General features: G+C 48.2%; 1 protein-coding gene across 2 annotated transcripts in view; it reads left to right on the top strand.

The window, feature by feature from the left end:
• gria1a (glutamate receptor, ionotropic, AMPA 1a) overlaps window positions 1–13,246 on the top strand; it is a 252,731-nt gene that overhangs the window by 229,214 nt on the left and 10,271 nt on the right. Inside the window, exon 14 of one of the 2 annotated variants that reach the window (XM_055888385.1) lies at window positions 10,008–10,122. In XM_055888385.1, coding sequence (XP_055744360.1) covers window positions 10,008–10,122 — 115 coding nt within the window. Of the gene's footprint in view, window positions 1–9,001; window positions 9,117–10,007; window positions 10,123–13,246 lie in introns of both variants that reach the window. The other variant, XM_055888384.1, reaches the window with a different exon arrangement.

The following is a 13,246-nucleotide window of genomic DNA, read 5'->3' as shown; positions in this document are numbered from 1 at the left end:
CTGTATCTCTGTGTCTGTGTAACCTCTATGACTACTGCAGAACAGTATATCTTTGTGTCTGTGTAACCTCTATGACTACTGCAGAACAGTATATCTTTGTGTCTGTGTAACCTCTATGACTACTGCAGAACAGTATATCTTTGTGTCTGTGAGAGCTGAAGCCTTGCTACGCCCTTGACATCCACCTCTTGGGCCTTGGTCAGGCTGACAGGACTCTGAGTGCTTACAGAAGTGGTCTGTGGAAATCTGACCCCCACTTTCTTTCCCCCCTCCTTCAGAAGCACTTGTTCTCCTCTCCTTTACTCCTCTCTCCTTGACTCTCCTTTCTTCTCGTCTCTTCTCTGTTCTCGTCTCTTCTCCTCTGTTCTCTTCTCCTCTGTTCTCTTCTCCTCTGTTCTCCTCTCTTCTCCTCTGTTCTCCTCTCTTCTCCTCTGTTCTCCTCTCTTCTCTTCTGTTCTCCTCTCTTCTCTTCTGTTCTCTTCTGTTCTCTTCTGTTCTCCTCTCTTCTCCTCTCTTCTCCTCTCTTCTCCTCTCTTCTCCTCTCTTCTCCTCTGTTCTCTTCTGTTCTCTTCTGTTCTCCTCTTTTCTCCTCTCTTCTCTTCTGTTCTCCTCTCTTCTCCTCTCTTCTCCTCTCTTCTCCTCTGTTCTCCTCTGTTCTCCTCTGTTCTCCTCTGTTCTCTTATGTTCTCTTATGTTCTCTTATGTTCTCTTCTGTTCTCTTCTGTTCTCTTCTGTTCTCTTCTCTTCTCCTCTCTTCTCCTCTCTTCTCCTCTGTTCTCCTCTGTTCTCCTCTCTTCTCCTCTGTTCTCCTCTGTTCTCCTCTGTTCTCTTCTGTTCTCCTCTCTTCTCCTCTGTTCTCCTCTGTTCTCCTCTGTTCTCTCTCTGTGTTGTGTTCTAGTGCAGTTTTATTTGGCCTGGTTCCTTTGAATCCTCAACTATGGTCTCTTTCTCTCTTTCTCTCTCTCTCTGTCTTTCTCTCTCTCTCTGTCTCTCTTTCTCTCTGTCTCTCTTTCTCTCTGTCTGTCTCTTTCGCTCTCTTTCTCTCTCTGTCTTTCTCTCTCTCTCTGTCTCTCTTTCTCTCTGTCTTTCTCTCTCTCTCTGTCTCTTTTGCTCTCTTTCTCTCTGTCTTTCTCTCTCTCTCTGTCTTTCTCTCGCTCTGTCTCTTTCGCTCTCTTTCGCTCTCTGTCTCTCTCTCACCCTCTCTGTTTCTGACTTGAGACAAGCAATCACACAAACACACACACACAGCTCCCATAAACAATGTATCTGGGCAGAAGCTCTGTGGGACTATTTAAACAGACGTCTGTCTAGTGTTTTCACTCTACTCCTGTAAGCACTCAGATCATCAATGCAGACTGATGTTATGAGGCTTTATTGAGAAATGATTAGAAAAACTGATTTTGTATTTGTCATTATTTGTATTATTTGGTAATAGCTGCAGGCCTCTCAGCACCCGCCTAACCTCACCTCTCATGACCACAGTCCATGTTTTCTATGTATTCTGTTCCAGAAAGGGCTGGGAGGGGTCCTAATCAACATGTATTCTGTTCCAGAAAGGGCTTGGAGGGGTCCTAATCAACATGTATTCTGTTCCAGAAAGGGCTTGGAGGGGTCCTAATCCTCTCCACGTATTCTGTTCCAGAAAGGGCTTGGAGGGGTCCTAATCCTCTCCACGTATTCTGTTCCAGAAAGGGCTTGGAGGGGTCCTAATCAACATGTATTCTGTTCCAGAAAGGGCTTGGAGGGGTCCTAATCATCTCCATGTATTCTGTTCCAGAAAGGGCTTGGAGGGGTCCTAATCATCTCCATGTATTCTGTTCCAGAAAGGGCTTGGAGGGGTCCTAATCCTCTCCACGTATTCTGTTCCAGAAAGGGCTTGGAGGGGTCCTAATCATCTCCATGTATTCTGTTCCAGAAAGGGCTTGGAGGGGTCCTAATCCTCTCCACGTATTCTGTTCCAGAAAGGGCTTGGAGGGGTCCTAATCAACATGTATTCTGTTCCAGAAAGGGCTTGGAGGGGTCCTAATCCTCTCCATGTATTCTGTTCCAGAAAGGGCTTGGTGGGGTCCTAATCATCTCCATCTATTCTGTTCCAGAAAGGGCTTGGAGGGGTCCTAATCAACATGTATTTTAATGAGAAGTTTCCTATGGGGAGATTTCATTTAGTGTCTTTGAATAGTAATTTAGTGGACTGTCTCTGTAGGCTGAATGCACACAGCGAAGGTCCTTTCTCACAATCCATTTCTTTCTCTCACTCATTCTCTCTCACACACACACACACACACGCTCACAGACACGGAACACACATACACTCCTAACCCCTCCTTTCTCCCCCCAGCGGCCTAAGATCAGACACACACTGAGCGTGGTCGTGGTATTCACAGATGTCTGATACTGACAGAGAAGATGGGCTTCATTACTCAGATAATGTTTTGTAAGAGAGTATGAGACAATTTCGGACTGAATGGTCTCTTTCATTCATTGAGATCCCATTGTTCTGGTTAGACACTTAAGATGTGGGTAAATTATAATTTATAATAAATTATGGGTAAATGATCATTTTTGAATTATTCTCTGTTCGAATCAGAAATTAGTGAACACCCTCTTTTTTGTTTACCAAGGGCTCTGTTCAATCAAATGTGCCTTAGAGGTATTGCCTGGTGACACCTTTGTTCTCACACAGGACACGTTCTGAATCTAGAAGCGTCTACCTGTGAGGGGAGTCTACTGAATATTCTCACAGTGTCTGAAACCATTCTGCAGTATCATTTTAGTACAATTAATATGAAATACGATGCCAGTTTGATTGAATTCATATTTCAGAATTGCTACATTAATAGCTCTTCACTTCACAGGATCTCAACTGTTGTTACCCTGAAGACTGTTGTTGTGTTTTGACCTTGTCCTAGCTTCATCCCTGGTGTATACTGTTGTGTTTTGACCTTGTCCTAGCTTCATCACTGGTGTATACTGTTGTGTTTTGACCTTGTCCTAGCTTCATCCCTGGTGTATACTGTTGTGTTTTTACCTTGTCCTAGCTTCATCCCTGGTGTATACTGTTGTGTTTTGACCTTGTCCTAGCTTCATCCCTGGTGTATACTGTTGTGTTTTGACCTTGTCCTAGCTTCATCCCTGGTGTATACTGTTGTGTTTTGACCTTGTCCTAGCTTCATCCCTGGTGTGTACTGTTGTGTTTTGACCTTGTCCTAGCTTCATCCCTGGTGTATACTGTTGTGTTTTTACCTTGTCCTAGCTTCATCCCTGGTGTATACTGTTGTGTTTTTACCTTGTCCTAGCTTCATCCCTGGTGTATACTGTTGTGTTTTTACCTTGTCCTAGCTTCATCCCTGGTGTATACTGTTGTGTTTTGACCTTGTCCTAGCTTCATCCCTGGTGTATACTGTTGTGTTTTTACCTTGTCCTAGCTTCATCCCTGGTGTATACTGTTGTGTTTTGACCTTGTCCTAGCTTCATCCCTGGTGTATACTGTTGTGTTTTTACCTTGTCCTAGCTTCATCCCTGGTGTATACTGTTGTGTTTTGACCTTGTCCTAGCTTCATCCCTGGTGTATACTGTTGTGTTTTGACCTTGTCCTAGCTTCATCCCTGGTGTATACTGTTGTGTTTTTACCTTGTCCTAGCTTCATCCCTGGTGTATACTGTTGTGTTTTGACCTTGTCCTAGCTTCATCCCTGGTGTATACTGTTGTGTTTTTACCTTGTCCTAGCTTCATCCCTGGTGTATACTGTTGTGTTTTGACCTTGTCCTAGCTTCATCCCTGGTGTATACTGTTGTGTTTTGACCTTGTCCTAGCTTCATCCCTGGTGTATACTGTTGTGTTTTGACCTTGTCCTAGCTTCATCCCTGGTGTGTACTTCATCCCACCACCGAGCACTCTGTCGCCTCATCTACTCGACCTCTAACCTCTAACCATCCACCGAGCACTCTGTCGCCTCATCTACTCGACCTCTATCCTCTAACCATCCACCGAGCACTCTGTCGCCTCATCTACTCGACCTCTATCCTCTAACCATCCACCGAGCACTCTGTCGCCTCATCTACTCGACCTCTATCCTCTAACCATCCACCGAGCACTCTGTCGCCTCATCTACTCGACCGCTAACCTCTAACCATCCACCAAGCACTCTGTCGCCTCATCTACTCGACCGCTAACCTCTAACCATCCACCGAGCACTCTGTCGCCTCATCTACTCGACCTCTATCCTCTAACCCACCACCAAGCACTCTGTCGCCTCATCTACTCGACCTCTAACCATCCACCGAGCACTCTGTCGCCTCATCTACTCGACCTCTAACCTCTAACCATCCACCGAGCACTCTGTCGCCTCATCTACTCGACCTCTAACCTCTAACCCACCACCAAGCACTCTGTCGCCTCATCTACTCGACCTCTATCCTCTAACCATCCACCGAGCACTCTGTCGCCTCATCTACTCGACCTCTATCCTCTAACCCACCACCAAGCACTCTGTCGCCTCATCTACTCGACCGCTAACCTCTAACCATCCACCGAGCACTCTGTCGCCTCATCTACTCGACCTCTAACCTCTAACCATCCACCGAGCACTCTGTCGCCTCATCTACTCGACCTCTAACCTCTAACCATCCACCGAGCACTCTGTCGCCTCATCTACTCGACCTCTATCCTCTAACCATCCACCGAGCACTCTGTCGCCTCATCTACTCGACCTCTATCCTCTAACCCACCACCAAGCACTCTGTCGCCTCATCTACTCGACCTCTAACCCACCAACAGGGTATATTGTTATATACTGTACATGAACACATAAAAGTCAATGTCTGACTCTACCTGGGATGAGAGAGAGACAGTTCCTGGGATTGAGAGAGACAGGTAGCCTATCAGAGAGGTGCTATAGATATGGATGTGGTAGTTCATTTCGCTGAGCTAGTCGGTGGTTTCCTTTCAATGCTAGAGTCAATAATCAACCCTGAAAGGAGTGAGAGAAACTTCAGTCTACTCTAAAGTGAGTCTCAAAACTCAACAACTTGTAACGGTCCTGACCTGTTTTATGTTGTTTTTGTATGTGTTTAGGTCAGGGCATGTGTTTTGGGTGGGCAGTCTATGTTATCTGTTTCTATGTTGGTTTTGGTTGCCTGGTATGGCTCTTAATTAGAGGCAGGTGTTTTGCGTTCTCCTCTAATTAAGAGTCATATTTAGGTAGGGTGTTCTCACTGTTTGTTTGGGGGTGATTGTCTCCTGTGTCTGTGTCGATGTTACACCATACGGGATTGTTTCGGTTTGTTCGTGCGTTTTTTTAGTAAGTACTTGTTCGTTCGTTCTGCGTGCGTTATGTCAGTTCGTCGTACTAGTCTGTCTATTTTCGTTTTGTTATTTTGTTAGTTTATTCAAGTATAGTTTGTTTCGTTTTTGTCTTATAAATAAAACTCATCATGTTTTCACAACCCGCTGCGCCTTGGCTCGATCACTACACCTCCTCTTCTTATGAAGAGAGAGAGGAACGCCGTTACAGAATCACCCACCATTCCAGAGCCAAGCAGCGGAGTAATTGGAGTAAGGGACAGGAAAGGAAGGAGCAATGGACATGGGACGATATATTGGACGGAAAGGGTTGCTACACATGGGAGGAGATCCTGGCTGGTAGGGATCGCCTCCCATGGGAACAGCTGGAGGCACTGAGGAGAGCAGAGGCTACCGGAGAGAGGAACCGGAGCTATGAGGGAACGCATCTGGCACGGAAGCCCAAAAAGCCCGTAAGTAACTCCCAAAAATTTCTTGGGGGGGGGATAAGAGGTAGTGGGCCAAGGGCAGGTAGGAGACCTGCGCCCACTTCCCAGGCTTACCGTGGAGAGCGGGAGTACGGGCAGGCGCCGTGTTACGCAGTAGAGCGCACGGTGTCTCCTGTACGAGTGCATAGCCCAGTGCGGGTTATTCCACCTCCCCGCACTGGTAGGGCTAGATTGGGTATTGAGCCAGGTGTCATGAGGCCGGCTCAACGCGTCTGGTCTCCAGTGCGTCTTCTCGGGCCGGCATACATGGCACCGGCCTTACGCATGGTTTCCCCGGTTAGCCTACATAGGCCGGTGCGGGTTATTCCACCTCCCCGCACTGGTCGGGCGACCGGGAGCATTCAACCAGGTAAGGTTGGGCAGGCTCAATGCTCAAGAGTGCCAGTACGCCTCCACGGTCCGGTATTTCCGGCGCCACCTCCCCGCCCCAGCCTAGTACCTACAGTGCCTACACTACGCACTAGGCTACCAGTGCGTCTCCTGAGCCCAGTTCCTCCTCCACGCACTCTCTCTGTAGTGCGTGTATCCAGTTCGGTGCCTCCAGTTCCGGCACCACGCACTAAGCCTCCTGTGCGTCTCCAGAGCCCTGAACACACTGTATCTTCTCCCCCTACTAATCCTGATGTGCTTGTCCTCAGGCCGGTGTCACCAGTGCCGGTACCTCGCATCAGGTATAGAGTGGGCTTTGAGAATACAGTGTGCCCTGTCCCTGCTCCCCGCACTAGTAGGAAGGTGCTTATCCTTAGCCCGGTGCCTCCAGTTCCGGCACCACGCACCAGGTCTACAGTGCGCCGTATCCGGCCAGAGCCATCCGTCTCCCCAGCGCCATCTGAGCCATCCGTCTCCCCAGCGCCATCTGAGCCATCCGTCTCCCCAGCGCCGTCTGAGCCATCCGTCTCCCCAGCGCCGTCTGAGCCATCCGTCTCCCCAGCGCCGTCTGAGCCATCCGTCTGCCATGAGCCTGCAAAGCCGCCCGTCTGCCATGAGCCTGCAAAGCCGCCCGTCTGCCATGAGCCTACAGAGCCGTCCGCCAGACAGGAGCCGCTAGAGCCGCCCGCCAGACAGGAGCCGCTAGAGCCGCCCGCCAGACAGGAGCCGCTAGAGCCGCCCGCCAGACAGGAGCCGCTAGAGCCGCCCGCCAGACAGGAGCCGCTAGAGCCGCCCGCCAGACAGGATCTGCCAGAGCCGCCAACCAGACAGGATCTGCCAGAGCCGCCAACCAGACAGGATCTGCCAGAGCCGCCAACCAGACAGGATCTGCCAGAGCCGCCAACCAGACAGGATCTGCCAGAGCCGCCAACCAGACAGGATCTGCCAGAGCCGCCAACCAGACATGAGCAGCCAGAGCCGCCAGCGAGCCATGAGCGTCGAGAGCCGTCAGCCTGCCATGAGCGTCGAGAGCCGTCAGCCTGCCATGAGCGTCGAGAGCCGTCAGCCTGCCATGAGCGTCGAGAGCCGTCAGCCTGCCATGAGCGTCGAGAGCCGTCAGCCTGCCATGAGCGTCGAGAGCCGTCAGCCTGCCATGAGCGTCGAGAGCCGTCAGCCTGCCATGAGCGTCGAGAGCCGTCAGCCTGCATAGACCTGCCAGAGTCCCTCAGCCAGGATCTGCCAGAGCATATCAGCCGGGACCTGCCCCTTGTCCCGGTGTTGCCCCTTGTCCCGGTGTTGCCCCTTGTCCCGGTGCTGCCCCTTGTCCCGGTGCTGCCCCTTATCCCGGTGCTGCCCCTTATCCCGGTGATGCCCCTTGTCCCGGTGCTGCCCCTTATCCCGGTGCTGGTCTTTATCCCGGTGCTGCCCCTTGTCCCGGTGCTGCCCCTTGTCCCGGTGCTGCCCCTTGTCCCGGTGCTGCCCCTTGTCCCGGTGCTGCCCCTTGTCCCGGTGCTGCCCCTTGTCCCGGTGCTGCCCCTTCTCCTGGTGCTGGCCGTTTATTTAGGGGATGTGAGTTTTAGGGTGGTCATTGGGAGGGGTAGACAGAAGCGGGGGGTGACTATGGTGGTGTGGGGACAGCGTCCAGAGCCGGAGCCACCACCGTGGTCAACTGCCCACCCAGACCCTCCCCTGGACTTTGTGCTGGTGCGCTCGGCGTTCGCACCTTGAGGGGGGGGGGGTTCTGTAACGGTCCTGACCTGTTTTATGTTGTTTTTGTATGTGTTTAGGTCAGGGCATGTGTTTTGGGTGGGCAGTCTATGTTATCTGTTTCTATGTTGGTTTTGGTTGCCTGGTATGGCTCTTAATTAGAGGCAGGTGTTTTGCGTTCTCCTCTAATTAAGAGTCATATTTAGGTAGGGTGTTCTCACTGTTTGTTTGGGGGTGATTGTCTCCTGTGTCTGTGTCGATGTTACACCATACGGGATTGTTTCGGTTTGTTCGTGCGTTTTTTTAGTAAGTACTTGTTCGTTCGTTCTGCGTGTGTTATGTCAGTTCGTCGTACTAAGTCTGTCTATTTTAGTTTTGTTATTTTGTTAGTTTATTCAAGTATAGTTTGTTTCGTTTTTGTCTTATAAATAAAACTCATCATGTTTTCACAACCCGCTGCGCCTTGGCTCGATCACTACACCTCCTCTTCTTATGAAGAGAGAGAGGAACGCCGTTACACAACTAAGCATATTTGTATGGATCGAATGCTGATAGCCCTTCATTTCTGAACACTGAATTGCTGTCTCTAAGAATGTTAAGGGAGGTTGTGATATTTATAGTTCTCAGTTTCCAAAGCAAGACATATCCACATAGTGGAAACACAAAGGACATGATCATCTAGAGACAGGCAGGCAGGCTTCCATATCTGAAGCATCTCCATGATATCTGCTGTCTCCCTCCTCGAATAAGTCCTGTCCTCTCTGTGCTTAAACCTGACTCAAGTATAACCAGCAAGCATTTCAGTCCATTGAGATATACAAATAATATACTGTATATCAAGCATTTAGAGTGTCCAAACTCCAGATCAACGTCATGGTGTCTTCACTCCATATATCGCCATAGTCTTAGCCATGCAGGTGGTTCAGCATTCAGAATCATAACTACTTACCTACCTGTCCATATACTTTGTCATTATACAGTTATCATTATTCAAATATAGCTCCAACATTTTCATAATCGCTCTGTACAGTCTATAAATATATATTTATAGACTTGTCCATAAAATAAATGTTTTTAGTATTTCCTAACCCAGGAAAACTGACCCAGTTATGATTGTATCTATTATCGTTCTAAAGAAACCCTGTTAACCTGGCCGTGTTAAAACTGAACGAGCAAGGCCTGTTGGACAAACTGAAAAACAAATGGTGGTACGACAAGGGCGAGTGTGGCAGCGGGGGCGGGGACTCCAAGGTCAGAACCCTGTTTCAACCAACCACGCTGATCCACCAGGGGGGGTAACTGGCCAATCACAAAGCTGCTCAGACACTCTGGATGGAAACACTTCCTGACGACTGTAAAACACAAGAGAGACATGATATTGTATCTCTCCCAAGCCATGGATAGTTCTATGGCCCCGACTTCAACACGCAGGGTAACAAGTGCTTCAACTCTGTGTAAAGGGGCCAACTTAAAACTACAGAGAAACATTATACTCTCTCCCTAGCCAACATAAACTACTGTAGCCCTTCTGGGAAGAAGGTGTCTGGAATTAGCACAGTTTGTATTTTAGTAGCCCCCCCACCCCTTACCCTGTTCTCATGAATAAGTAAGGGTGGTCTTTTATTCATGTGTAGGATCCCTGTCAAGCTGAAGTCTCCACACAAACAGCAGCATTGGGTTTGTTTGTGTCTTTGTCCCCAAGCACCTCCTACTACCTAGATGCTCCTACAGCTTTTAAAGGGGAATAGACTCCAGAATCAGAATCTTTTCTGACGTGTTGTGTTCCGTAACAGAGGGTTCACAGCTGGTGTGCCGGTTACCCAAAGTGATACAGTAATACACATCTACTACCGTACAGTAGGGAGAGATGGAGTATTAACACATATCACTTTGACTCTGATGTACATGTGTATGTTGCTAATGATGTTGATGTATACTTTATGTACTTGCCTGTGAGTGAACGTGTGTGTGTGTGAGGGTTCAGACTACTAACCACTGACACAGCTAAAGTGCAGTAAACCTAGATGCGTAGATATGGTATATGATTGGACATGTTCTGAATGACTGACATAACATATGTTATGCTATGTTATTTATGTTATGGCCCTGCCCTGTCCTGGGTGTGGTGTGGTCTACGTGCAGGATCCCGGTAAACCTAGCCGTGTTGAAGCTCAATGAGCAGGCCGTTTTAGACAAACTAAAGAACAAATGGTGGTACGATAAAGGAGAGTGTGGCAGCAACGACTCCGGACGCAAGGTCAGTCACACACTATAACTCAGTCCTTATACCCCCAAACACACCTGCATAAAACCCCTGATCCTAGACCAGTCCTAGCCCCCAAACACTCCTCACAACCTCCTCAAAACCCCTGATCCTAGACCAGTCCTAGCCCCCAAACACTCCTCACAACCTCCTCAAAACCCCTGATCCTAGACCAGTCCTAGCCCCCAAACACTCCTCACAACCTCCTCAAAACCCCTGATCCTAGACCAGTCCTAGCCCCCAAACACTCCTCACAACCTCCTCAAAACACCTGATCCAAAATCAGTCTGAAACTACAAAAGCCCTGTAAGGTCTGTTCCCAGTCCAGCCCTTATATCTCAAACTTTTGCTCTATCTCTCTTTAACATGCCACTGGTACTCATTAGTATAGTGACTGAGATTGTCTCTCTCTCTCTCTCTCTCTCTCTGGCACTGGGAGCCGTTCACTGTTCTCTCCATAATGAGGCCAAGGATTGAATGAACTAATGACCTTGATGGTTGCGGTAAAACTGTGGAGTTTACATTGTTAAATCAAATATGTTAGAGGTCATATGTTGTGATACACAAGAACATAATGTATGCTGCCTGCTCCTTATTGCAGAACATCAGCTACGTACACAGTACCTCTAAGCATTACATGTCGGTATGTCTCTTTGGAGAGAGAGTAACATTCACTTTCTGTGAGGTTGTTTTGGAGTGATGCATAGCTAACGAATGATGGTGATCTTGTTGCAGGCATCCCTCGTGTCAGAATCAGATTGTCCTTATGTATACTACTACATTGTGTTGAAGTACATCATTGTAAAGTGCACTCTGCTGATCTAGCTAACATCAACCAGAGGGAATAGAAACATACAGAGATCAACAGATACAGGGCATTCGGAAAGTATTCAGACCCCTTCACTTTTTTCCACATGTTGTTACATTACAGCCTTATTCTAAAATTGATTAAATTACATTTTCCCTCATCAATCTACACACAATACCCCATAATGACAAAGTGAAACAGGTTTTTAGTCATTTGTGCACATGTATTAACAATAAAAACCTTTACATAAGTATTCAGACCCTTTGCTATGAGACTCCAAATTGAGCTCAGGTGCATCCTGTTTCCATTGATCATCCTTGAGATATTTCTAGAACTTGATTGGAGTCCACATGTGGTAAATTCAATTGATTAGACATGATTTGGAAAGGCCCACACCTGTCTATAGAAGGTCCCACAGTTGACAGTGCATGTCAGAGCAAAAACCAAGCCATGAGGTCGAAGGAATTGTCCGTAGAGTTCCGAGATAGGATTGTGTCGAGGCACAGATCTAGGGAAGGTACAAAGAACACAGTGGTCTCCATCATTCTTAAATGGAAGAAGTTTGGAACCACCAAGACTCTTCCTAGAGCTGGCCGCCCGGCCAAACTGAACAATCAGGGGAGAAGGGCCTTGGTCAGGGAGGTGACCAAGAACCTGATGGTCACTCTGACAGTGCTCCAGAGTTCCTCTGTGGGGATAGGAGAACCTTCCAGAAGGACAACCATCTCTACAGCACTCCACCAATCATGCCTTTATGGTAGAGTGAGTGACCAGACAGAAGCCACTCCTCAGTAAAATGCAACATGTTTGCCAAAAGGCATCTAAAGGACTCTCAGACCATGAGAAACAAGATTCTCTGGTCTGAGGAAACCAAGAACTCTTTGGCTTAAATGCCAAGCGTCACGTCTGGAGGAAATCTGGCACCATCCCTACGGTGAGGCATGGTGCTGGCAGCATCATGCTGTGGGATGTTTTTCATCGCCTTGGACTGGGAGACTAGTCAGGATCGATGGAAAGATAAACAGAGCAAAGTACAGAGAGATCCTTGATGAAAACCTGCTCCAGAGCGCTCAGGACCTCAGACTGGGGCAACGGTTCACCTTCCAACAGGACAATGACCCTAAGCACACAGCCAAGACAGCGCAGAAGTGGCTTCAGGGTAAGTCTCTGAATGTCCTTGAGTGGCCCAGCCAGAGCCCGGACTTGAACCCGATCGAACATCTCTGGAGAAACCTGAAAATAGCCATGCAGTAACGCTCCCCATCCAACCTGACAGAGCTTGAGAGGATCTGCAGAGAAGAATGGGAGAAACTCCCCAAATACAGGTGTGCCAAGCTTGTAGCGTCATATGCAAGAAGACTCGAGGCTGTAATCGCTGCCAAAGGTGCTTCAACAAAGTACTGAGTAAAAGGTCTGAATGCTTATGTAAATGTGATATTTAAGTTTTTGCTTTGTCATTATGAGGTATTATGTGTCGATTGATGAGGGAAAAAACGATTTAATCCATTTTAGAATAAGGCTGTAATGTAACAAAATGTGGAAAAAGTCAAGAGGTCTGAATACTTTCCGAATGCCCTGTATCTGTTGTCAGCAGAGTGGTCTCTGAAAGCAGACAGGCAGAGAACACATAGCTGTTATCAGCAGAGTGGTCTCTGAAAGCAGACAGGCAGAGAACACATAGCTGTTATCAGCAGAGTGGTCTCTGAAAGCAGACAGGCAGAGAACACATAGCTGTTGTCAGCAGAGTGGTCTCTGAAAGCAGACAGGCTGAGAACACATAGCTGTTATCAGCAGAGTGGTCTCTGAAAGCAGACAGGCAGAGAACACATAGCTGTTGTCAGCAGAGTGGTCTCTGAAAGCAGACAGGCAGACAACACATAGCTGTTGTCAGCAGAGTGGTCTCTGAAAGTAGACAGGCAGAGAACACATAGCTGTTATCAGCAGAGTGGTCTCTGAAAGCAGACAGGCAGAGAACACATAGCTGTTGTCAGCAGAGTGGTCTCTGAAAGCAGACAGGCTGAGAACACATAGCTGTTGTCAACAGAGTGGTCTCTGAAAGCAGACAGGCAGAGAACACATAGCTGTTGTCAGCAGAGTGGTCTCTGAAAGCAGACAGGCAGACAACACATAGCTGTTGTCAGCAGAGTGGTCTCTGAAAGCAGACAGGCAGAGAACACATAGCTGTTGTCAGCAGAGTGGTCTCTGAAAGCAGACAGGCAGAGAACACATAGCTGTTATCAGCAGAGTGGTCTCTGAAAGCAGACAGGCAGAGAACACATAGCTGTTGTCAGCAGAGTGGTCTCTGAAAGC

Source organism: Salvelinus fontinalis, chromosome 29 (assembly GCF_029448725.1).
Source record: "Salvelinus fontinalis isolate EN_2023a chromosome 29, ASM2944872v1, whole genome shotgun sequence".
NCBI lineage: Eukaryota > Metazoa > Chordata > Actinopteri > Salmoniformes > Salmonidae > Salvelinus > Salvelinus fontinalis.
This window is presented reverse-complemented; position numbering and strand designations above follow the sequence as displayed.